This window comes from Bombus huntii, chromosome 2, assembly GCF_024542735.1.
Source record: "Bombus huntii isolate Logan2020A chromosome 2, iyBomHunt1.1, whole genome shotgun sequence".
Lineage (NCBI taxonomy): Eukaryota > Metazoa > Arthropoda > Insecta > Hymenoptera > Apidae > Bombus > Bombus huntii.
The window spans coordinates 13,695,763-13,721,849 of NC_066239.1; the positions used below are offsets into that span (position 1 = coordinate 13,695,763).

The following is a 26,087-nucleotide window of genomic DNA, read 5'->3' on the forward strand; positions in this document are numbered from 1 at the left end:
CATACCAAGGCATATGCACGAATCAACTCTCAATAAGATATTCAACCACAATGGGCTACGAGGTACCAAAGGAATTTCGTGGCGAAGCATGAGCGCGCTGCCAGCGGCGTTTCCCCTGCGTCAAAAGTGTCAAGAAAAATAGAATCATCCAAAAATAACCCTTCGAAACGATATTTTCAACGAAAGATGAAATACGTGGCTACATCGACCAAGTATAATAGCAGAAGCCAGCCTCTCTGTTCTTTCTTTCTCTCTCGATCCTCGTATTTTATCCGATATTTTTGAAATACCGTTCGCGACGACCGTACGGTGACCGGATGTCGTAATGACGTACCGACAAAAGCGCGCTCCCTTTCTCTCCCGTTCCTTTCTTCTTCGTCCACGTTTCTTTCTCGATCCTCAATTTTCTCGATGCCGCCGCGCATCGAGAGAGTTCGTCGCTCGCGCTTTATTTACGACTGCATTCCGCGCGCGGATTCCGTTACGGGATCCCCTGATTAGCGATGGGATCAAGTGTATCGCAAGTACCTTCGAATTTTAGTAGGATATTTGAAACATTTCGCTAGTGCTTCGAAAAGAAATACGTAAATAAACAAGTTGTACTTGTAAATAGATTGAAACGTTTGATTAAGTAAAATTCCCAATTGTATTTCTAATAATTCAAGTAGAATTTTAATTAGAATTGCTATATCATTCAAATATTACATATAGCGATATAACTTTCAAATTTCCATCGGCTCCCAAAAATTAAAGTTGAACGCGAAATTCATTGTTCCTAAGGAAGTTGATTTTCAAAGGTTAACTTCGTATCAAACTTACGATATTACAATGACTGCGGCAAATTCGAAATCACCCTATCATTCCTCAGAAAACCATAAAACAGGGAGCAAAGTGTTAAACAGAGGATTACGCACCTGTTCCCCTTTTCCAATGCGAAAGCGCCGTAATATTCAAAGAGATCCGCGAATCGAAAAGAATTACGAGCGGCGGGCGCGGTAAAAAATAACCAAAGGCTTTTGTCACAATTTTCACGGCGTCGTCGGATCCCCGACGCCAATTCCTCGCCATTTGCTCCGAATTTAACTCCTCGTCTCTTCAACCTACTCTTTCGCTCATTGCCTGGCGTGATTCCTTCTAAAGAAATCGATGGAACGCGGCTCGGGCAACGGGAACCAGTAACCGGTCGCGGAACATCGTTCGATTGTTTGCGCAAAGATAAGATTAAGGGTACGAACTTTTCCCACCGTCGAAAATCGCTAAACCGTTCCACGTTCTCGCGGCGCGTTTTATCGCTAACGATACGCGGTTTATTGACAGGCGAGCGCGAAGGCGAGGATCGCAGCTTATCCGCGCGTTATTTGCTCGCGCTGTCCCGTTGGTAGCGTAACGTGTCAATATCTTTACGAATACAACGACGTTCGATTCGAAACGATAGCCCCGTGCAAACTGTTCCTTCGCTTTGCGTTACATCACCATTCCTCCACTTCCGGTAGGTGGGGCAGCGTACGATCGAATTGAAAGGATAAACAGTGTAGCTTCTTGTTTCTCTTCGGTAACACATCGTACAATATTCTTCGAAGCAAACAAAGTAGAGGCGCTAATAGAGTCACGAGTTTGACGATAGTTTTTCTCGGTTTTTGGGAATCGTCGATTACGTGTGTCAGAGATGCGTTCGCGGATTTCTTCATGGCCGCGCTATCTGCTTTTAGATAATACTCGTTCTTTACGTTTCGATCGTGGAAAGGGACGTGCGATTTCAATAGGACTCCTCTTTGGAAATAGTGATGTAATGTTTAGATTCTTCTTTTTTTTTTTCGATTCCGATCGGTCGATATCGATTGTGGAGGGAAATACCGAGGCGCGATGAGTTGTATGTGCGTGTAATTGGATCTTGGAATTTGAAGGTGGTTGTACAATTATCTCGCAGATGTTTGCTTTCATTTTGCGGACACATAATCCACCGGTAAAGTTCGCGGAGATTAGGAGCTCGGGTAAATATTGGGAACTTGTCATGGAATCGAAGGACGTTCGGTCAAATTGTAATGTCGAGTCTTTTTGTGGTGAAAGTTTAATACAGTTTGTGCACACGAGTTTTCTTCAGACAGTTATAGATGTCTGAAAGATTTCAATGCCTCTTTAATAATTGTTATTTTTTAATTAACCGTGCAATGAAATCGTTTCTTAAGAGTTTCTTTAAATTAATTATGTAATACAATTGAAAACAACACAAATGCAATAAAGCGCAACAAAAGACAACAAACATCGAACAAGCTCGGACAAGAGAACAAGAAAGATGAAGTCAATGAAGAAACACTACATATTAAAATAAAGGAAGCATAAATAAATTGCAAAAATCAAAGAAACGTACCAAGAACCGAGTATCGAGAAATTCCATTAAAGTAGAAGAACGCAGTTTAACATTGAACGAGGGAACAAAATCACATTATTCGCAGCCACGCTTCAGACAGACACGAGTCACCGGTTCGGAGAACGCGTAAATCGTGGCCGTAGCTGAGATAATTCTCCCCTAACGGGCGAATCTTGCGGGCTTCGCGAACAGGCGTAATTCGATTCCCTTTACGCAATTTTGTCGAATCGTGGTTTCGCATTCGCGAAGCTCGCGACGCAACGGGTGTTCCGCGCGAGAGGGCGATCGGTCCACTAACCAAGACTCGACGCAGACAAACAAGACAACACTGTTACGATTTCACAGCGTAGACGCTGGACGATTCAGCGAATCTATATTTTCTACGACAATACGCGTTTTATCATTAGCAATATGAATCATGACGATGTCGCATCGCGTCTAGAACTGATTATCTATTAAACGCGCTAGCAAATGATAATAAACATTTGTTGAGTATTTGCGCTACGCATATGTAGTTGGAGAAAGCGAAAGTGATCGCAGACATTCGTCGCTGATTCAACTAATAAAAAAATTGATCGAACGTGTACGAAATCAATGAACAATAAATTTTCTTTGGTATATTAATATTACTCTAAACGTTCCCAAACGCCCACAATCCTTCGCAATTTTTTTTTATTCGTTTACACATCGCGTCTTCACCGAAGCAAATTTATATTAGCGAACATTCGCGAATATTTCGCACGACTAATAAATGGAGCTAAGACGTAAGATCGATTTTAGATCGACGAAAATCCACTCGATTCGAGCCAGGCATTCGAAATCTTTCTGGAATCAGAGACCGAGATCGGCTAACTTCGTACGATCTCGAAGCGCTTGTAAATTGATCGCGGCTCGCGTCCCGACTGAAAGCGATCTGCTCGTTAAGTACCGCAGCAGCCTCCTCGGAGAGACGAGGCTGGAAAGCAATCCGGCGTGGATCGAGATCGAGATCGAGAAAATAACGATAAAACGTGACGCGGTCGCAATTAATGGCGGAAAAGGTATCCGAGAGCTACGGCCGCGATCCAGAGCCCTCTTCGCCGCGATCGACGACGTCTCCACTGAACGTTTGCGACACGATGCAACACGCTCAGACATCGATTCGAGCGATCGAACGGACTACGTACCCGATGAGATCCATACGGACGATGCGTTCGCCGATCGGCGAAAGGTGCGCAGCAAGCGTTCTCTTTAACTTCTATGCGTCTTCTTTGGTGTACACATAGAATACGCAAACACGAATGCACTCGTACACGCGTATGGTATGTATCGTCACGTGGATGCGTGTTTCTTGTTTATAAAGTACACGTAAAACACAAGATCTTGAAACGGATAAAGACTGCGTTCATTAATACGTATATTGTTGCAATTGTAACTACGATGATAACAGAAAGATAGCGAGTGATTTTTCGCCGTAATCGACGAATCAGGTCCACTTTTCGCGGTGTCACCCCGTATATCGCATGGGAAAATAAATCTTGTGGACACTCACCGGGAGGGAGACTGGACACTGGACGCTGTCACCGGACACGGGTTGCAGCGACTGCAACAGATCGCGTGCGTGAAAGAGAGGACGGCTATCAATGGCTGCATTATACAATACCAGTGAACTGGTGTACACGGAATATGGTGTGCGTGCGCGTGCGTGTGAGAGCGCAGTACGCTGCGCGCGTACGCGACGACGGCGCGAGTATGTAAACGTAGACGCGCGAACCGGGTCCACCGAACCAACCGAACCAACCACCGAACGAAACAAACGAAAGGAACGAAGCAAGTACTGTCAGGTATTCCCGCGAAGAGGATCTGTCTCGTGCGTAGTACTGTCCCATACGCTTGGGAGTACAGCGAGCGCGCCAACGAAAACGTTGAGACGACGAAACGAGACGAGAGGTGCATGCCTGTGCTCCACCCTGTTTCTCGGGTTTACTTTTCGACGAGCATTTTGCCGATTAGATATCGACTCTTTTGCAAACACACTGCGCTGCACTGTGGGATTATTCTAAAAGTAGGATTTCCTATAAGCGTTAAACGTACATACATACGCATCTACATATATAGACATTTTCAGTTGGACACAGTGTTACGCACAGAAATGACATATCGCTACAAGATGTTTGTATAGTAGAATTTTATTTATAAGAATCTTTAGAGAGAGTTTAAAATAATTTCTATAATTGTCGCAGTTCGTATAATAGGAGAATATAATAGGATTCGTTCACATAATAGAAGCTCGCGTTCAGATAAGTAGTTTCAAACGGTAGCAGTTAGACGCTAAGTAAGATTTCGTTCCGGTAAATGAAATTCATACAAACGAAATTGTACTGTGCTCCGATGTATCAAAGAAGCACATTTCTAAACGATCTGCGACTGTCACGTTCGCATCAATACGTATTCTACGTTTATAGAAAATCTCACTCGAACGTCTCGTCGTTCCTTGTCGTCATCTTCAGCGGTCTCCTTTCATTCTCTGTATTATCTCTTTTTAACCGACTTTACAGTGATCTTTGTCGCTCAGGTTGCTCGTGGTACTCGCAAGAGAATTCTTTCTGTATCTATCCTGCTCTCTTTCATTTCCACCTGATTCCACTGGTCGCTCTCCGTCTACGTTTTTACCTTTCCTTCTGTCCCCTTGTCTCGATCCCTGTCCTCTCCCCCCTCCCGGCGTCGTTCCGCAGCTCGACCGGACTGACCTGTTCACGTGTGCACCACAGCCGCAATAACTATATCCAGCCGCGCTTTTTTGTCAGCCCGTTCTTACGTACGCTCGGAAATGAATTGAGTTATTGTAAAATCGTGTCCGGCCGGCTGTAATTGTCCGCGCGTGCCCCGCCATGTTCGTACGCGGCCGCAAGCGACCTCGTCCATTTTTCACAGCGGTTCACCTTTTGCCAATGTAGACATAGAGCGAGCATATCAAGTGGAAAAATCACCACACAGTTCGCCATCCGAACTTCCGCTTAAAATGGATTTGTAATATGAATAGTTACGAATAGGATCGAGCTAGATCAAACGCGTGATGCCGTTCCGCGTTGTCGCGGAAACGCGACCACGACTCGAGAAATAGTACAAGCATAAGATAAAAAATGGAAATAAAAATGTGTAAAATCTCGATTTGTCAGAATAGGCGGAGCTATCCACTCGAATATTTAATTATCGATTTTGTAAAAGAACGAATGATTTAACGGAGGATTTTTTAGTGGATAGCTTCGATCGAAGGGAATTTTTCCACTCCAAGTTACAAAGAATCCTGATTCATTCGGTTTATCGCGATACGACGGCATTTACACGGATCGAGGGACGCGTTCGCGCCTTTTCAAGGTGAATAGAGAGCTCGGCGCCTCGACGCAGGCCCATCCTGAATGAACAAGCGCAATAAGCAGGTGCTGGTGCTCGACTCACCGGCTTCGAATCTCCTTCCAGCTGATCGGCTTTATGGCCGTGACGACCCCATCCACCGTCGAACAATTACGGCGAACATCAGGAAGCACACCGTTCTGCGGGCAGAAGAAAATCGTTTTATTAGTAATCCGTGATAGACGGTTTAACGTTATGGTTGGACGGAACGATTCGTGAATTTGTAAAGAAGAATCTAGGTGTGTACCTATACAATGTGTTTCTATACGGGTTGTTGAATGTCTTGAACACGAAGAACGGAATATGAAAAGAAAGTTTGTCACACTATGTTACGAAAAGAAATATAATTCTAATATAATAGTGTTTAAACACAGAAATAATTTAGTAAATTCCAAAATTTGGTTTCTCAGTTTGCTTTGTCATTTATTCATTCTCCCCTATTTCTAATCATTTTACGAATATAGTTTGTTTCAGTGAGTCACCGTGTATAATATCAAGTAATAGATACGCAGGTTTATCGCTCGAAACTGATTGTTATAATTGTTGCAAAATTAAGATGTTTTTCGTAGGCTGTAGACTATATATACACCTTCTTGCTATGATATCTTGAAAGCTGATAAGGGTTATCAAAGCGAGTACATATTTTGCGGTGGATCAGACATGTTTGAGTAGAAACGGGATTTTGCTTGGCGTAAATCGTAGTACGCTCATTCATAGTTGTTTTTAATCAAGTATCGTTACGTAAAGAAGTATTAACGCCATATTAGTATAGATAGTTTTATAAATAGATTAAGATCATAACCATCCCTTCCACTTTCATAAATAAGTATTTAGAACAAAATTTGTCGTCTCTCTTACTTCGTACGATACGACGAAAATTGTAAGGAAACATCCATCAAATTTCTATAGCGCAACAACATCACTAACACTTCTTCTGCATCAAACGTATCTCATGCTTAACCGCTCTAAAAAGTTCGAATCCAAAAGAATCCACTCCCTGCAAACTTACTCGGTAAAAAACGAAAGAAACAAACCTCGCCAAACGTTTCACAAATTAAAGGTTCCAAGCCTCGCCATCGTCTCCAATAAAAAGAAAAGAAACCGTTACTAACGTGTCCCCGTAGGACTCCATTATCCAACCTTCCGATAATTGATAACGCAGCGACACAGCGACGAACGCGTAGGATTTGCATGGAGGTCGGTGGAGTCTTGGCCCGCGGTCGCGACCGACAGATACGAAGGATCCTGTGCGAAGACAAAGGACGATGATTCAGAGGTAGTAGGAGAGAAGTACCTGGTAGATGACACGAGATTCCACCGAAGGTGGGCACTACGTCACTGTCTTTTTCTTCTGCTCATCCTGTGCTGGTCTGGAGCGCGCGCGCGACCGACTATCGGACGCCGCGAGGTGGTTTTCGACTCGAAATCTCGGCATTCCTCCTGCCGCGAGGAATCCAACGATGTTAAATGAACCGTCCCGAGGAAATATAATGTCCGCTAAACATTCTTCTCCGTTTCCGTAATTTACGGCCGACCGAAATCTCCCGAATCGCTCGACGAGACTGATCGCCCCGACGAAAGTGCCCGCTGACGAGAATGGGAACTCGATGCCCCGACAGCAGGTGCTTCTCTCTAACTTGTGTCACACTGCCGGGGGATTCCTTCTTTTCTTCCCTCTTTTGTTAAGAAACGAACTAGGCGGGATGAAACGGATGGTAATGGGTGAATGCTGATTCTTTGTCGAGATGCGGACGAGGTTGTTTTTTGGGGAGAGACTTTTTGAAAAAACAGCCGAAGGTGATGCAGAAAGTATTTGTATACGCTGTTCATTTCTTTTGGTATTTAGATACACTGGTTAGAGAAAGAGAGAAAGAGAGAGAGAGAGAGAGAGACAAGGCTACTTCTGATAGTGTAAATATATCTACTTCGAATCTGATTACCCGCAATCGCTGTAAGAAAGAGAAATTTAATTGTATTTAATTGTATGTTAACAAAATATTTGATTCAAGTCTAGGAGGTAGTAGGACAAGAGAGAGATATCGAATACAAAATGCTGATTGATTTCATTAATTTCTATGAGCGATTTGAAATAGTACTTCGTGAGTAAAATTTAATTGAAACAATCGGCCAAGAGATTCGTTCATCACTGAAACGCTCCATATCTTGCAAGATTCACCGTACATCGAATTTCACGGAAACTTTCCAATGAAATACGAGGCGCATTAACCACGTCCCGACTACGACGTTCCTAACTGAGCGTTCCCATGTTCCCGTGCGACCACTACGACGATCTGGCAGTGGTGATTCGCTCTATTAAAAGAGCGACCGATCAATTCGCAGTCGAGGCGACCGGGGTACCTGTGGCACGTGGGCGTTCCTGGCTAGCAGGGAGCCGTAAAGTCGTTAAGTAGCCACTTCGGACTTGGAAATAAGGAGATGATGGATCATTAGCCTTGGGGATCCTTCTGTAACTTCTGCCTAGTCAGCGAGCACCGCATACCTGCGATTTGTAGAAAAACAAACAGCCCAAGTGGCGGAGCATTGGTCTCGCGTTAAAAGGCCTGTTTTACTATCGAAAATGCTTGTACGTTTTGCACGATACATAGTTTGTAACGTATAATCGTCTATTAAATTTCAGCTTGTTCCGTCAAATAAATTCCAGCGTTCATATCTTTTAAGCTACAACAGTACAACGCTCTATACCTTAGGATACAAATATGAATGATATGCATATGTATGTAGTCGATTTGTACTCGTTATTTAGGATACCTGTCACTTTAATTTAAATCTGACGTTGTTCGTATTAAATATTACTACGAATTACGTATATTTATTAATACACTACATTTCCCTTCCTTATGTTTGAACTCGAACTCGCCAGTATTTCAGCTCACGATTAAGACATCCGATTAAAGCGCGTCGATGCAACACAACCTGCAACAGGAACATCGCATTGGACCGCGGACAATTCTCGTTGCATCTTTGGAATGCAGTCAGTACAACTACGTTAATAGGGCAGTCGATATATCGATGATCATAGAAGCGCGACACCTGGCGGTAGTAAGAGGCGGTCATAAAGGCGCTAAATGGCCACTTTCGACCGGCGAAGAAAGTGATGTTGGAACATTAGCTCCGTTCGAAGTAACAGAGAAAGGGGGATAGAGTTCGGGAGCGAGCTGTATACCGCGGCCGAACAGAAAAATACGTAAACTCGGCTTGTATTACGCGCAAATCGTCGGACATGGGAGTCGGTTGCGCTGGGTCGCCGACAGAAGCTCACGGCAGTAATGGTAGTTGGAGGCACGATTGCGAATGCACCGACGATAATGCACCGCCTTCTCGTTTCTTCTTCTCCGCGTATTGCTCGAGAACCGTACGGCGAATCTTATTTCCTGATAAATGTAACGTTCGCGCCATTACCAGCAGGAAGAATCATATTTTCTGAGCATATTTCACGGAGGCCGCGGCTTTTTTGGTGCACAGCAATCGCGCGTTTATTGGCCGTCCGGCGCGGTGCAACAAGAAGGAAGTTGTAATTCCCGGATAACGCCTAGCGTAATGGCGCATCAAAATCAGACAGCTACCTCTTTCTTTCTCTTCTTTTCATCATCCACACCACGCGAAAGGAACGTTCTTTGCCATTTAGGTCTTCCAGAAACACCGGGTCACCTCGAGTTTTCGCTATTGCATTAATATGCTAATAACGCGTGGGTGTTCTTAAGAAATAAGGAAGCGTGCGACCAGCAACCTACTCAGCCATTTTTGGATCTGGTCAAACGTAATAGACCAGTGTTTCGCTGTTTCTTGTTTCTTCTCGATAGAGTCGCAGGAAATTTCTAGCCTCGTGTCTCGCGAACATTTTTTCTCTTCCCTTGTTTTCTCTTTGCTTTTCGTCAGCAACAAACGTTATCAGTCGAAACGGTCGTTACCGGTGTCCAGATGGCCGGGATAACGCAACCGCGAACGCTTAGACAAAGCGCCATTATTTACGGGCAAACAGATTGGCTCGCTAACCCAGGAATTTAGGTGTGCTCCGATTTCTAGACCGCGCGAAGAACACACGCAGCAATTTATAGCATCATTGTTACTCCTATTGTAGTTCCTGAGCGTGGGCGAAACGCGCCGGTGACATTACACTTCGCGAAATCTTGCTATGAACAGTACCTTGCTGCGAACAGTACCTTCTAGTAGAACCATATGCATCACAGGTTGATGTCCCAGAAACAGCCTTGTTTCCAGTTTGAAACATTCGCCGAAGTCTTGTAACAAAGCTCCTTTAGTTGGCCTATCGTTCGGAATTTCATTGGATAAATTAAGAATGTTCGAGAGAGTCGATACGAAATATATGGATCGTATAGAATCGGATGTATCGTTTGTTTGAAAGAAATAGAAATGTGTGGACGTGAAAGGACATTGTATAGCTGTATATTGGAGAATAAATTTCAATCTAAAAGCAGGATGTTGGAAACACAATAAGTTTCTTGGCGCTCCTAGATAACACGGTAATAAAATTGTTGCGACTCTTGTACACAATGCAGAAGTTTCATAGCGGAATCAGGGACGTGGATTCCCATTACTTGTACTACTTTTCCACGGAACCCTTCCATTTCTTTCACCATAAACCTACCATAAAAGCAAATCGTCCTCGTCAATATCAAGAACTTCTTAGTTCCAAAAAGGTTCCATGAAACAAAAGCTCCGAATCCTTTTCACAAACTCGATCAAACCACCGAGTCTCGAAAACGACCGTCTGAACGAACGTCTACGAGAGTAGCGATCCATGCAATTGGTCCGCAGAACGAGCGGCACGCTGAGTGGCGCGGCAGCGGTAGCGGCGGCAGCAGACGAACAGCTGATTAAAGAATGTATTTGCTCGGGCTGAGAAAAGGAGTAGCGGTTCGAAGATTCAGGAACAATCGGTCGAGAGGAAGCGAATCGGGACCGGAGCGAGGCAGGCGATCGGTCAGGTAGGAGCCCGGTAGGCGAGCTGTTTGCCGGTTGGAAGGCGAGTCCGAGCCGCTGGAAGGATGCTGGAGAGGCCGAGTGGTGGCGGCACGGCCGGTGTGGTCAGGTGGTTCGCAAGGACGCGGCAGGCCGTTCACCCGTTCACCCGTTCCACTCCCCTCCCCCTCCTTCCACTGATCCTGCTTCCCTCTGTCCTCTCTTTTTCTCGTCGGATCTCTCTCCCTCGCGTCCGAATCACGCGGCCCTCTTACCTCTTCCAGGCGACTTCGTTCGTCTCTCACAAGCTCTTGTGACTCTCTTCTGCTGGCTCTCCCTGGCTACCCCTTCCCTCTCCTTCACCTGTTTCTTCCACGCTTTCTCTCTCCTTCCGTTCTTCGTGTAGTGTTTCTCTCTTTGTTCATCCACATCCACAGTGTTTCATTGGGCGGCTGTCTCCCTGTCTTCTAGATCCGAGCACGGCACCAGCACCGACTTAACTAAGTAAGTTACACCGGTATTTGTACTTACTTTGCCTCGAATCGACGCGCTGCACTCGTGCTCGTGTTAACACGATAATTGGCCTGTTACGCCGCGCGGAAAAAGCGCGCTCGCATCTTTTTTCTGTCGATAACGCCTATGTCTCGGTCGTGGGACCGTAGAGTTTGGATAGCCTCTTCTTAGTTGAGATATTTGCGATTTGCAGGCGTGTTTACAGGTTCTACCATGGTAAAGAGGAAGAGAATTGGAGCTTTGGGAATCAAGCGATCGATGGTCATTGAGATTTGAAAGCAAACAAATATCGTTCCACAACATTAAATCAAAGTATTACATAAATAAATCCCATGAATAAATCCCAATAAAATAAAAATCCCGTTGGAACTATCACTAACTCCGTCACACCACAAACCAGACACGATGCGAATGATAGAGGCACCTTCCCATTTCCACATCTAAATCCATCCCTACCCTACAAACAGCGAATGACACAACTAACATTCTACGAAAGTAGATCAAAATCAAAGGGGGACACCGAAGAACCTTCCCCATCAAGGAATCATGAACTGCTCGATGTGATGAAACATTTCCTCTAGACAGTGATTGCTTTACGTGTCGCTAATAAATACTCTCTGTTTATGTGTCTCCTGACTGAATTCAGATATTTGCTATCAGAACTGGTTTCACATGGCAATTTCAGTCGGATCGTAAACGTCAGAAACGTTAACCGAAATCCACATCAATCGTCGAATAGGTGAACGATAACGACCCGCGAGACTTTTCGCACGATCTACGACTATTCGTTTGCATTAACGCTTCCTCAGCCTTCCCGCTGGCCTCTCAGCAATATATCGCGACTGGACGATCACCGTAATTCGCAGGCAATCCTTGCACGGGTCATATTTCAGGCCTCGGCAAAAGGCCGCGCGCGATGCCTTTTTTTCAGTGTTACGGTCCCTGATGAATATTATCCAAGCTACGGTACTCGTTCGACTAACCGTTTCTACGGTGGGGATTAGTGCCAATGATTCGGATGATTAGTTTATTGTCAATGATTGTGTACGTCGAAACTATCGAACGATCGATCGGTATTATTAGCGTCGGTGTTATTATCATATGTACCGTTAGGTATCGAATGTTGCTTTAGAGAGTTCACGTGTGAAACTGAGAAAGTGCTTTATTTAATAAAAATTATGAAATACAAAGTATGTATTTTATAACGAGAGAATCAAAGTATATTGCATCAATCGATGATAGAAGAGAATGATGTTAAATATGAAACGGTTAATATTTCGAAAGTTCTTAGAAAAGGCCTTTTTAGAAAAGTTGTATCCGCATGATTGATAATTTGAGAATTGAAATACTTGTACCTTTATTATAGCGTCTCATTGATTGGTGGTTTCTTTCGGGTACATTTAGATGTATGGTACTTTTTATTCAGCATTATTCATCGAATCGTGTAGAAAATTTTTCTTCGTGGATTATGAAAGAGTTTGTACGTAAATAGAAAGGAATTCCAGTCAACGATAGAAACAGATATTTCGACATAACACTTGGAAAATCCGTGTAAGATTCATGTTCACCGCCAACAAAAGAACGATCTTCATATGTTTCTCGTGACCACGGCTAAAGTTAATTCTATACTACATCTGTGTTGTATTCACTGCCCTTTTGTTATTAAATGCCACTATTTGTTAATAACATATGATCTATACAAATCCTATAATAAAATCATTATCGAGCAAAAGTAATGAGCGTTCCTTGTAAAAGGTAATGACAGTCCTTGAATTTATCAATACACCATCTTTCCAGAAATATTTCCCACCATTATTAATTTTTTCAGATCTCCAATGCGAGCATCCTTTTCATTAATAGGTCTTTATGGTACTGAGCTGTAGAACTTTTACACGCAATCGACCAATGATTCAAAGAAAAGCAAAGTACTCGAAAAACCATCCCTTCGTATGTGTACGTCCACAAATGATTTGCTAATCGCAAATACATAGTACCATTTAAAGAAATAAAATAATTCACCCGAAGATCTTGAAGAACCATTTTCCACATTAACGAATAGTCCAAGAGATAGTTACGTAGGTAGATTATTGTGGATTATCGATAATGCTTCCATAAAACTTAAATGCACGTAAACGGAGACGCAAACTCATCTTCGTCATCGTCGAGAACCACACTGGCGTTTCATCTTCTCAAATACAAAGCAGCAAATGCAAATATCAAGTAGCTATCGTTGGATCCCATCGTTCGGTGTCACGAAATCCAGCTTTCCAATTAGAAAGCGTTTTTCGTGGCGTTTCACGCGGGTATACACGGGTTTGTTGTGAACGGGCTAAGCCGGATACCGATCAAATTCCACGGTACAGTGAAATTCATCGTCGCTGAATGACGTCACGAGTGAAGTAACAGGAGGCCGGTTGTCCGCGTGAACGACCCCTCGTCTCCAAGCGGTGGCACCCGTCCACGAGAGGTGGGAAGAATCAGAGAAGGGGGACAGCCCTCCCGCGGGGAACTAATAACCGGGTTTCACGAGGCGTGTCCGGGTGCACGCGCGTCCGCGCGAAGAAAGCCGCGCGGGCCGGATTCCATGCGCCGAAAACGACGCTGTCCTCCGCACTACGCTGTTCAACTTCTGCGGGGCGCACGTCGAAGCAGGTAGCCGATAAACAGACGGCTGTTCCAACCGGCTGTTATTAGCTTCTTTTCTCGGGGTAATGCGTGCCCTGTCAGTGGCAGTGAATAAGGAGAGCAGAACGAACGCGACCTCTTTGTCAGCCGGCAACAATAACCACGTTGACTTTTCTCTTCCCTGTCCTTCGTTTCTTTACCGTTCGCCCTTAATAGCCAAGCCAAACCTTCGTAATGTCGCATCCTTGTCCTTCGACCGAGTTATTCCACGATTCTCGGTTCGTGACAAAGATAGACGACGTCGTGGCGCAAAGGGGTGGCCCAGGCGACGCTCCAAGTCGATTGAACAGAAATTGAATGATTGGGAGCGCGCGCCTCGAGGGCGCTTGATTGTTCATTCAAACAACAATCGTAATTGCGTTACAGGTCGGCCTGAGAGGGGAAAGGAGTAAGTGGAAGGGACCGGAACGAATGACTGGCATCGTGGGCGATGGGAACTGGCAGAGTCGTGTCGCGGCTTCCGTGCACGTTGGGGGTTGCTCGGACGAGTGGTCTACGCCAAGCACTCGGCCGCTCCTCGATGCCACTACTCGAGCGGTGCTACGCTAACGTTATTAGTGCCACGAGCGTCCTCGATCGAGCACGCTCTCGCCTTTCGAGCGAGCTGTGCTTATCGCGTGCCGCTATTTCCCGGCCGAATATGTTCGTATCGAGGCTTTGTTCGCGACTCCAAGAATAGGTCCAACGGAGTCGATTGATTTCTCACAGTACGACTCCGCTACAGGCGCTTGCTAGGGAGTCTGTTGTTTTTGCTTGTTGCTTGGATGAGAGGTGATTTTCGCGTTGATAGCAGAGTTTTTGTTGTAGATTTGTATGGTTGCTGCATTGTGTTGAATTATGTACTCGAAACGTTCGTTGTGAAATTTAGAAGAATTTCTTAATCTCTTCATGGGAGGAAGCTAACCACTGAAATATATGTGTATAATAATCCGTTATCTTGTGAGTTGGAATTAAAGACATTAGCATTCTTTCAAGTAACGTTTACTGGAATGACCTTAGGCGATTATCCGGTAACTTCGTGATTCGTGTTTTGAAAATCTTTTTATTCTTTGCAAATCCCTGTAGGCTGTTCAATTTGTCACCATTAAAACTCTTTTGCGAAGATCGAGCTAAATTATAGCTCGACGATGTTGTATCCTGTGAATAGGTATAATTTAAACTATCACAAAAAGAAGATTGGATAAAACAAAGTTTCCAAATAGAGCTATCTATCGTTCGATCTTTCACTTAGTGGACGACTACCGTGACCAGTTAATCGAGTCACAGAATCGACTCTTCCTGCGCGAATTAAACATTTGTCACCATTTCCTCTTAAAATACCGTGTATCAAAAAAGAAATCGACATTCGCCGATACATAATCAATTCGAGGAACCAGGACCATCTACGAGTTGTGGTCAAATATTTATCGGTAAAGTGGTAAAGTCTCGCGTCGAACAAAGATTCACACGTTGAATCGGCAGTGTCGAAAATCCCGTGACGTCCCCCGCGAATTAGCTATCACGAGGTCGTTTGCTAGAACACTTGTGACGCCGTAAATAGGTATGCTCAATTTGCAAGTTGCGGCTTCGTGTCTCGGCAAAACCGCGAGAGATCGTCGTGCTCATCACGTATACATACACAGAGCCGGGCATAAAAAAGGTCTTCTCCTCTGTTCGTTTCCTTCACATGCAAGAGGGGAATAGAGGTGGCCAGTCACCGAGGAGCAAACTAACGATTTGCTTAGTTAATATTTGCTCAGCTATATGTTTTTTCGAGTCGCTTCCTAAATCGAGGTTGACGCATTGTTACCGTCTTCGTTGTGATTAACATAATAATGCAAACACAATGACACGGCTAACTCGACGAGGCCGGGCTCTATTTGAGCAGGTGAAAATTCTCTCGCTCTAGTGTACTACGACGGGTTGCGTAGGTGAGGACGCGAGCGGGTTACGCGCGCGAGTGTGTCATCGCGAGAACGCGTGACAATTGTTTTCTGATTCAATTAGATAGGATTCGCGAATTTTCGGTTCCTTTCAGGCGTAGTCCAACCCGCGTCCCCGCACTCTTTCTTTCCACTTCGCGACTGCTATTTTTATAGGTTAAAGAACGTTTGCCTAACTCGTCGCGCCGATTCTTTTATGGAGAATATACGTAGGTAAAGAGGACATTGTCAGAGATGGAGTTTGAGATTTTTGTCTCTTGCGTAATGTTACAGGTGCGTAAAGATATATTTTTCGATCCCAAAGGCAATTCTGGTATACGAAAAATAGATACACGCGTATGCGCTATTTGAATAATAATAATAATTTTTGTTAATACATCAAACACTTTGTAGATCGATTACTGCTTCCTTTTATTTCAAATCGCCGATAACAGCCTCACTTTCATCAGCGGCGTACTATTACCCCAGTAAGTCTTCAACCCCATTCGTGGCGCATAAATACATCAGCCGAGATACCGATGAAAGGGCTCGAACAGGGCGAGGAAGACAATCAGTCGCATCGAAGAGCCGCTTAAAGAACACTTTTTACCTCCCATTGAGCTCGTTCGTTTACGGAAGCGAACGTATACCGGAGATTTCTCATTTCCAGGTAATTAATTTACAATGAACCGGACGAAGGGGGAGCTAGCCCTTGTTCAGAGGGTTCCTTGTAGTCTTCGGATGCTTTCAACGAAACCAAACAACTAACCGGTCTTCGATTATAATTAACTCTCGTCGATAAGGCCAGAGAGACGTTCGATCCTTCCTCATCGATAGAGGGGTACGGCCATTATTACGTTCCAACGCTCTCGAAGTCTGCTCTGCCTGGAGTTTTAACCGTTAGGTGACCATTGTGATGTGAAGTAGCCTTGAAACCGGGATTGAGAGAGACGTCCAGCTATGCACGTCACATAAACTCGCCTGCGTCGTACTTCTTCGAAGTTTATGCCGGTGATCGACCACCTTCTTTGACTACTTACGCTGTTACGCAAAAGAGGCACGGACAACCGAGGCGAGAAAGATGACACGTCAGAAAATATTTCGAATCATTCTCGTAATCAGAGGAAGAACGAATCGCCTCGTCGGCAAGAGAGCGGCCGCTCGATGAAAGTCACGTCTATTGTAAGAAGTGAACTTCTTTCGAATTGGGTAGTCAGGTCTTATAAAAATTCCTCCGACTATACGGAATATGTGCAGAAGCGTAAACGCGTTGTTTTCGCATGAAATTACAAAACTCGTTTTAGAAAGGGAATAATAAATTTTATTTCTAGATACATTAGAAATTAATCAGCTCGTAAAATATCAAACCCTGACACTTGAAAGTATCGATTTCTCGGTATCTAGTACTTAAAATTTCTAATAATTTGAGTAATAAAAAATGATTCACCTACATTTATAGTATTAAGTTAAAACATCATAGATATTACAAAACACGATTATGTTTATCCGCCGTAACTAATTACCCCAAATACCAGAAATCTCACACTCCCTAAAATATGAAATTCTAAAGGACAACTCTCACGGAAAGTCCAACAAGAAGCCCATAATAGTACTCGTCGTCGGGCATCAAACAAAAGAGACAAACTCCGTGTTAGAAGTCGATTAAGTCCCTGGACGAATCCGTTAGGGACGATCGTTTGTTCGTCGATGGACGATCGGACGAAAGAGGAGACGCAATCACGGCGAGCACAAAAACAGATGTCGAACAGACGCCTATCCTGGGAATAGGATACTTGATCGTAAAAAATAATTGAAAGTAGACTGCGCGGAGAAGAGGCGACGGAGAAAAAGCAACACGGTCCGGATGCAGGCCGGAAAATGACAATCACTATAGCGCGCGAAACCGTTTCCTCTGTCTGACGTCAAACCCGATCGAGAGCTTCGTGTTTCGTTGCAGTCCTCGTGTCAGGGTGGATAGAAGGGGGTTGGTCGTGTTAAGGGGGAAACAGGATGGAAGCCTCCGGCGTGCTCGCCCTTCACCAATTTAGTAGCCGATCTTCTCCTCTCGACCGACACTCTGAAATTCCATCGACCTTCCAACGTGTATAAGTCGAGGGTGACTAGCTTCCCTCTCCCTCCACGGCCACCTCGATCCCTTCTTCCTGCACGAGACCGTGCCGTAACGTCGACTCGTTCGTCACTCCGTAATCGTTCTGTCGACTGGGGCTCGTTGACAGGTGTCCACCAAGGACACCTCGTTTAGCTCGAGAGAATCGATGATCGTCTTCGGCTGACGTAACCCGTGCTATCTCGATGATTCGGTGCTTTTCTCTTTCAGCTCCTTCCTTTCTTCTTTTTCTAGTTTCTTCCTTCTTTTCCTTTGTCCTCTTTTATTTTCTTTTTTTTTTTTTTCTTTTTTTCAGTAGGCGATGATCTGGATCGATCGAACTCAACTACACGTTTACTTGGACGTTCGAATATCAAACGCGTGAAAATGAGAACGATCCCTATTGATAATCAATCCCGTGTATCATGACCAAACGAAGCACGGTTCTCGCTTTTTGTTTCTTTCATTGCTCGGTGATCCAGATCAATCAAGCACACGTTCGAATACCGAACGTGTGGAAGCGATCCCCTGTCGATAATCAAACCTGTGTATCACGCGCGAACGTTGCGCGACCGATTCTCGTTAATCCTTACCTCGATACTATCAACAGGGTGGCCCGTAATCCCTCTTCTATCGGCAACAGAACAGACAACTCTAATTACTCGTTAATTTCTTTCTAGCTAGTGTAGGCTCGATCGTTCTACAACTTCTCCACGAGCTTTCGTCTTCTTCGTTCTGTGAAACCAGGTCGCGTACTCGCGCGCGTATAACTTTTTACCACGAGACCGCGATCGTTTTCCACTCGCCTTAACGATCCGGTTTAATACTGTTATTAAGTATTTCATTAGGGTTCTGCTACAAAGTAATAAAGAAATTTATTCCTTGACGCGTAAGTACACCGAGGTTGCTCGTGTCCGCGCGTGGAGACGCCGGCTCGTAAAACTTGATGAGGGTTGCTCCGCCGCGGGGACCAACCAAGTGCACGTTTTTGTTTGTTCCGCGTTCGTTTCACACTACCGAAGAGATCACAACTCTCGATGGGCTTCCCTTGGCCTTGCCAGCCACCGAGAAGTTGCGAGTATACCTGTCGTCTTACGAAGTTTGTACCGACTTTGATTTCAAAGTGGTTCCGTTCACACGCGTAAGGTCAGCGGTCAGACAAGACGAGACTGGGTTGGATCTGTCGATGATTAGTCTTTTCTCGATTTGGAGAAAATTGTGGATTCTAAGGTAGATAGGAAATTTAAAGGAACGCGATTTATGCTCGATCGAGCTAGCAATTAAGGTAATCGTTGGCGTAATGTATAATTTCACAGTTAAGCGTTGCTGATTGCACAGGAAGGCATATCACGTAAAGGGAAATAGTACATCACATTTTACAACTGCGAAGTTAGATAAACTTTTTAGATTTTATATTTTCGGATCGAACTTGAATGGAAACAAGAGCAGGAAAAGTTCTTCCTGCGAGAATGCGCATGATTTACGTTGTTTGACTTAATCTTAATTATGGTGCGCGGGAATCAGATATTACAGAATGATTTTATAATTGTGACATGTGGCGTATACGAGAAATAAACGATGTTTGCTCATTGATATCTGCTATAGCGATCACGTGTCTTAACTTGTAACTTTTAGAGGTAGCGGATTTTAACGACGAATTGTGTACAGAAAATTTCGTAAAATTTCATTTCAAACACCATCCACGTAATACCGTGAAATATTATCGTCTCGAGTTAAAAAATTGCTATCTTGCAAAAGAAAATTGCAAACTGATCGTATCGCACCCCGTTCTTCGATCGTGGATACCGAGGAAATTTTGTCAGATGTTTTAACATCTTGTTACCGAAAGCTGTAATCATCGAAGAACGCGAATTGAATTGTTGCGTGTGAACTGTTTACTTATCTTGTGATCGTAAACTACAAAAAACGAAGGATAATAAAAATTACATAAGGTATAATCTCGTGACCACTTCTCATTAAATATTCCCAGTCTCACTTGGTTCGAATTTATTCCAAGACAAATTACAGGGAGTATTAAAAAAGACCTTTCACGGCATTGCGATTTACTAATGGATTCATTAGTCGATGATTATCGCTGCTTGATTATAGCTTTCCAAGGCTCCGATGACTTTTAATAGATAACCGTACTATCGCGCGACGTCTCTAGGAAACGGACGAAAGTGGCATTTAAGCGAATCGTTAAAATCTACGAAAAATTATCCTCGATTCGAATTATCGTAATCATAAAACTAGATAATTGTAAAACTTCTATCATCTTCGTTTACGTTTTTTATTAAAAGAATCTCAAGTCTCCAAACTTTGTTCAAAGGGAGAAACGGCTCCAACGTCAAAGTGGCATTTTCTTCGCCCATATAGGAACGATTCTTAAGGAAATCGAGCAAATTACGTTCCCTTTGCACGAACCACCCTTCAATATCCTCGACTTCCTCCAGAAAAGCACGGTAGAAAACACGGTTGAAGAAACAATCAGAGGCCGACAGCGAGCGAAGAAAGATGGAAACGTCAATTGTGAAACCATTCTGACCAATATTCCAGCAGCGTTATACGGTCGCGCGGCTAGGAATGAAGATTAATTCAGCCAGCGTGCGGATTATTCCGCTTTCATTTCGGGCTCATTGTCCGTGCGGCGCGGCGCGGCGGAGTCGCGCGTCTGATATCTCTCGCCGTGGCCTCGGGATCGTTCTTTGAATCGCTTGATGCGATCTTCATTGTCCATTACTCCGCCACCGAGTCGGGAGAGACAATATCAAAGCCGTTATTTTCCGCATTCGCGTTCTCTCCCCTGTGGCGTGGCATGAGGCCGCGATAATGAGGCCAGTCTCTCAGAGACTCTGGCGAGTCTCTCGCGGCGAGGCCACTGCAACGGAAAACAGTTCGAAAGGTCCGAGGCTCCGCGCGTTCCTTATTAGTTATTAGTATACTCGCTCGGGCGAGGAGAAGCATCGTTGCCAGGGAGGAACAGGGGGCAACCGGCGAACGAAACGGTTTACAAACCGTAGGAGAGAGCAAGAATAGAGACGGAGCCTTGAATGGAGGCCTTTGAATTACTGCTGGCTGCTTGTTTTGTATAGACGCATAATGTATACGTATTCACGCAGACCTGGACACGGGTGTTCTGTGTACGGACGCGTGTAGGACGTTCGTATAGGGGGCGAGCGCGTCTCAGCGAGTAATATATAAGTATGGCGAGAGAGAGAGAGAGAGAAAGAGAGAGAGAGACGGACAGACAGCCGGGTTCGCTCGTATGGACTTATACACGCGAATCTGGCAAAGTCGCCTGTATACACGAGAAGAGAAAGAAGAGAGACAGAGAGAAAGGGAGAAGGCGCCAGAGTTATCCGGCCACCACCGTCAGAGCTCGACAAACCATCATCCACCACCAACCACCACCGGTGCTACCACTAACTTCTCCCTGTCCCCGAGCATCTCTCGGTCCTCCCAGCCTCTTCTCTTCTTCTTGCGCCCCCTACCCTCTGTTCGACCCTCTGAAAGGTCTCTCGCCGAGTCGCATGCCCTGTCATCTTCTGAAAAGAATAATATCTCTCTTTGAAACATTAGCAATTCTATGATCGCCACCTTTATTTATACGGGCTGCCGTGGCATGGCGCGGTGGCGTGGCTCGTTGCCTTCCTCCAGGTCTTCCTCTATTCGTCCGTCTTCTGTACGCGAGAGCACACCGACACACGCGTATACACCAGATTACCGTGTGTATAGAAAGAGAGTGGTCGCGAACATCGCCCAGGCGCTGTTTATTACGCGGCGCGACACGCCGCTGGATGCGGAAAATTCGTGCGCAGACAGGGAGAGGACGCGTCGACGGTGACGGCCGGTGGCGTCGCCATTTCTGCCTTCTGTTACAAAATACTTTAATTAATGACTCCTCGGAACAAATTTACCTTCATTATTAGCACATTCACGTGGTGGCGGCGGCGGCAGTGGCACACCGCAACCCGCCACCCGCCACCGTTGTACGTGAGCGCGTGCACGCAACACGTGTACCCAACGCGCAGCCCACAAAGCCGCCATTGTGTGGGACACTCATAAAAGGCGCCTGTTCTTGCGCGGCCTTTAAATAATTCAATTCACCGAATGCTTCCTTCTCCGACCATCGCGCATCGCCTTTTGCTGCCTCCTCGACGGAAGAAGATCCGACGCGCCGGAGGATCAATGCACGATAAAGCGAAAGAATTCGCCTGGTGAACGTTTTTGCGTTTGTACGAACTTTTGCTTCTCTCCTTTCAACGAATCCATAATGTAAGGATTTTATGCCAGATCGATTGTGGATTGGTTAATTTATCGTCGACGTTACTGGCCATGACGCGACGAGAGAAGTCAATTTATGATGATTAGGTGATTACTCCCTGATCTCTTACGTGGTTCGATTAAATTGCGATTAATATCGGAAGGATATCAAGCTGCCGATGAAACGACTGTAGTTTATGGTAATTGGAATATTATTCTTAATTTTTGGACAGGTTTGTGTCGAGTTCGGGACACACTTCCGGGTTCTTTCTTTTGCGAGATATAATCGTCACTGGTCAGCTTGGCATAAAATGTGGCATAGTTTTGTTTCATTCGCTTTAGTGGAAGGTCCGCTTATAAATCATGGCATAGTTGGAATATCAAACGGGAATTTCGTAAGAGCAATGTTTTACAACGAGTGCTTTCACTTAGCTAAAATATTTCTTTGCAGCACGCGTATCCATTTTCGATACTTCAGAGATATTTCGACGACGATTTAGAAAGATTCGATCAATATTTTATTTTCGCAAGACGAAGGCCTTTTTTGGGAATTTGAATATTAAGAAGCTTGGTGTGTGTGTGTGTGTGTGTGTGTGTGTACAAAGATTTTATCTGAGATATCAATTTCTTCACGAATAGCAAGAAAAAAAAAAAAAAAGAAAACAGGAAATAAGTTTCGAAAGAAAAAGAGGATATCCATATAGCTCGTTAGCGAAGTGTCAGTATCGTGTAAACCAACGCAAAAGATATCGAAACGTTCGCACACTATTATTAATTAACCGTGTTCATCGATAAATTGTATATAAGAATATTACGGCTAGTTTGCCCGGTAACGCGCGTGTGGGTTGAGTCTAAATTAGACAGAATCGCAGGCTCGAATCTCCGCATAACTGCGAATAGGATGCGCGCAATTATAGAAAAAAATGTGAATCGAGTCGTGTATAAATACGGTGTATCTTGTATCTTCTTACTAACAAGCAGGGAGAACAAAGATAATTTGAAATAATATCGTATAACGGAATTCATTTGAATTGAGATTAAAATTCAGCAGGAAAGAGGAACGAATTGAATGAATTGTAAATATGATAAACGAGAAACACGGGCTTAGGTTGCGCTAGAACGTAAATGGATTTCACAAAGTTAGCTTCATTGAGAATGCACGATCTTGGAATTCTTCATGAAAATTAAAATCCTATTATATCTAGGTGAGAAATTTAGAAATTTGCTAATACTTCGATGTTAAAATTATAACTTCCGATATTTAGTAATACATGTAAAAAAAATAGGAAAGGTTCTCGATTAGCAAGGAACATGATAGATAAGCCCATCTCATTTTATTGTTTGACCCAGAGGTTGTAAATTCGCTTGATAGCTAAACAGGAGCATATTAACGTGACATATTTGGAAAGGGAACAATCTTGCAAGTCGAAGACACGAGTCTTTTAAAAATGAGTGATAAACCTGTGAAGTCTTCTAAAAAGCCAAGAGCATACCCAATGTTATAACAGATATTTAATCTTAAAACCGCGTAGAAAACCAGTTTTAATATGTGATTGATTGACAGTGAATTGAATTTTAAAGTAGCTTCCCTGTTAAACGTCCGATAATTTATCACGTTTCCCTGTGGTCTTTATACGTATACGATCCCAAAAGCTACACATCTTCATACTTTTTGATAATACTACGACCATAAACGTTAACAAAGAACAAGCATATTCAGCCCGGAACTTCGGAACTCGAGAAACGAGTCGGACAGATCGATCGCAGTTCCGCAGCGTGTCCAGCAACCGGAAACTGCCGCCTACAGAAAAAGCGACGCGAGCCGAACGGCGTCGCGGCGTACAATCGTTCTTCTGTTCGGATCCTTCGCACGTTCAGGCTACCGAGTTAATAAAGTGTGTAAAGAGAAAAGGCTGGCAACAGTGCCGCTCCTTATCCGGAGTAATTATTCACGCGTGCTTAAGAAGCGCGTCAAAACGTTCGATCCTCTCTTAGCACTCGCAAGACACAGCCATTCTTTCGACCATTTTTATATTCCATTGCCAACAACGCAGACTAGAGAAAGAACGTTGAACATACTCATGCACATTTGGATGAAACATTCTGAAACGACTTGCCCAGAGGTCTCTATTTTCATACGGTTGTTCGCATTTCTTTTTTCTCTTGTCATGGTGAAAAGAAAGAGGAAAGATAAGAGAGAAAATGGGCAGGAAAAAGCTGGTAGAAAAAGCGGATGCCGAGGGAAAGTCTCGGTAGACGCGAGAGAGGATAATGCGGCGTGGATGAGCGGACGAGCAAGCGAGCCGATCCCGAGCCGAGCGTGTTTTCCGGGATCGTGGACGCGGCCAAAGGAAAAAGAGAAGAGGCACCGTGGACGGAATGGAGATGAGAGTACGCGCAAGAACAGCTTGCCCGGGACGGGGAGGATGAGCAGGAGATGCCAAAGGAGGCGGTGGAGGAGGAGGAGAAGACACTACACAACCGGCGGAAAGCACACCGGGTAACAGAAGAACACACAGGGGTATATACACGGTCGAAGAGGAGAGAAGGCTCGCTCGTTCCGGCCTCTAGCCAAACAAACGGCCCCTTGCCCGATGCACGAGTGTGTCTCGCGGTTTTTGCACCGCTCGTTCAACTTTACATTTACGGACTGATTCCCTTACCCGTTGTCACTGGCTCGAAAGCCGTGCGCACTGCCTTTGCTTGTATGCAGATGCGGACCTCGGCCAGCCGAGGCCACTGATTATCACGGCCGTGCCGAGACGTGCACTTGTTCCGTGCCCTATTTCCAAATGGAACACAATGTGCCAGCTTTTGAGGACGCGTTTCTGCATCGCGCGGCCTACAGGTGCTATGCGGCGGCGGCAACTTGGGAATAATCGGGAACGCGGTGCACTGATTACACGATGACAGCTGCTGTGCACCTGGTCAATCGGAAATACATATTGCTCAGCATTCTCCACGATCTGACTATTTCGCGATGCAAATCGAGATACGAGTTTTGACGGTGACCCGGCGTTTGATTGAGAACCAGAAGATGAATGTGAACCTACTTATGGGGGGTTTTGGTATGCGTTTCGACGAAGCGGAGGGTCATTGCAGGTTGTATTACAACCGTTGGTTGGAAGCGGTAGAAGATGTATGGGATTTAGGAACTATAAAACAACAGATCATCTGGAAAGCGAAACTAAGATTATTTTCGTTCCTTTAAAAAATTAGCACGGATCGAATTAACTCGAATATCAAAACGAGCACTACGCAGGAAATTTTATTTTTGTCTTTAAGACATGTGATAGAACGAAGTAATGAGTTAGAACATAATATATATTAATGGATACTCCGAAAGGAAATTAAAATTGACAAATTATTTTAGATGCCATCTTCGAACGAAGTCAGCTGCTACTTTCGTTACGCGAACTTGAATACATCCGTATGCTCCGTTAAATTAAGTTCTCTTACAATCTTCGCATCTCTTATTAACCTGAATTTTAATTTTGGGAAATATAATATGACAATGCTGTTGTCATTCCTCGTTTCTTCGATATATTGTAAGTTCAACTTTTTCATCGACGTAAATTTAACTTCCTCCTATTATGTCGAGATACAGTACTTGTGAGGTAGTAGTTTCGCCATTGTTCATTAGGCTTCAACCGCATCGTCCACCAACATGGAACATAGAAGTGGCACTGTCGATGTAAGATAAATACAAGATGCGTGGTCAGTGGTCATTCACACTATGAAGTACAGTATGGTTATTCAAGTTTTGCAATGGAATTCTTGCACTTTTAGCAAGCTTTCAAATACCTTACATCATTTTACAAAAATATTTTTACGCTTTGCAAATACCTTTAACGAATTTGATTGTATCCAACGTTAACGCATAGGATGTTACCAAGGAAACGCATCTTATCAGAAT

The 26,087-nt window shown here is 44.3% G+C and overlaps 1 protein-coding gene across 7 annotated transcripts in view; it reads right to left on the reverse strand.

Moving 5' to 3' along the window:
• The window catches only part of LOC126876887 (transcription factor SOX-6), a 323,573-nt gene that overhangs the window by 136,975 nt on the left and 160,511 nt on the right, over positions 1-26,087 (reverse strand). For 2 of the 7 annotated variants that reach the window (XM_050639726.1, XM_050639723.1), the window contains exons 2-3: positions 5,807-5,901; positions 3,900-3,950 (exon numbers count right to left, since the gene is read on the reverse strand). In XM_050639726.1, the coding sequence (XP_050495683.1) occupies positions 3,900-3,950; positions 5,807-5,901 (146 nt within the window). Of the gene's footprint in view, positions 1-3,534; positions 3,869-3,899; positions 5,902-26,087 lie in introns of those variants that run through there. The other 5 variants (XM_050639746.1, XM_050639727.1, XM_050639735.1 and 2 more) reach the window with 3 other exon arrangements.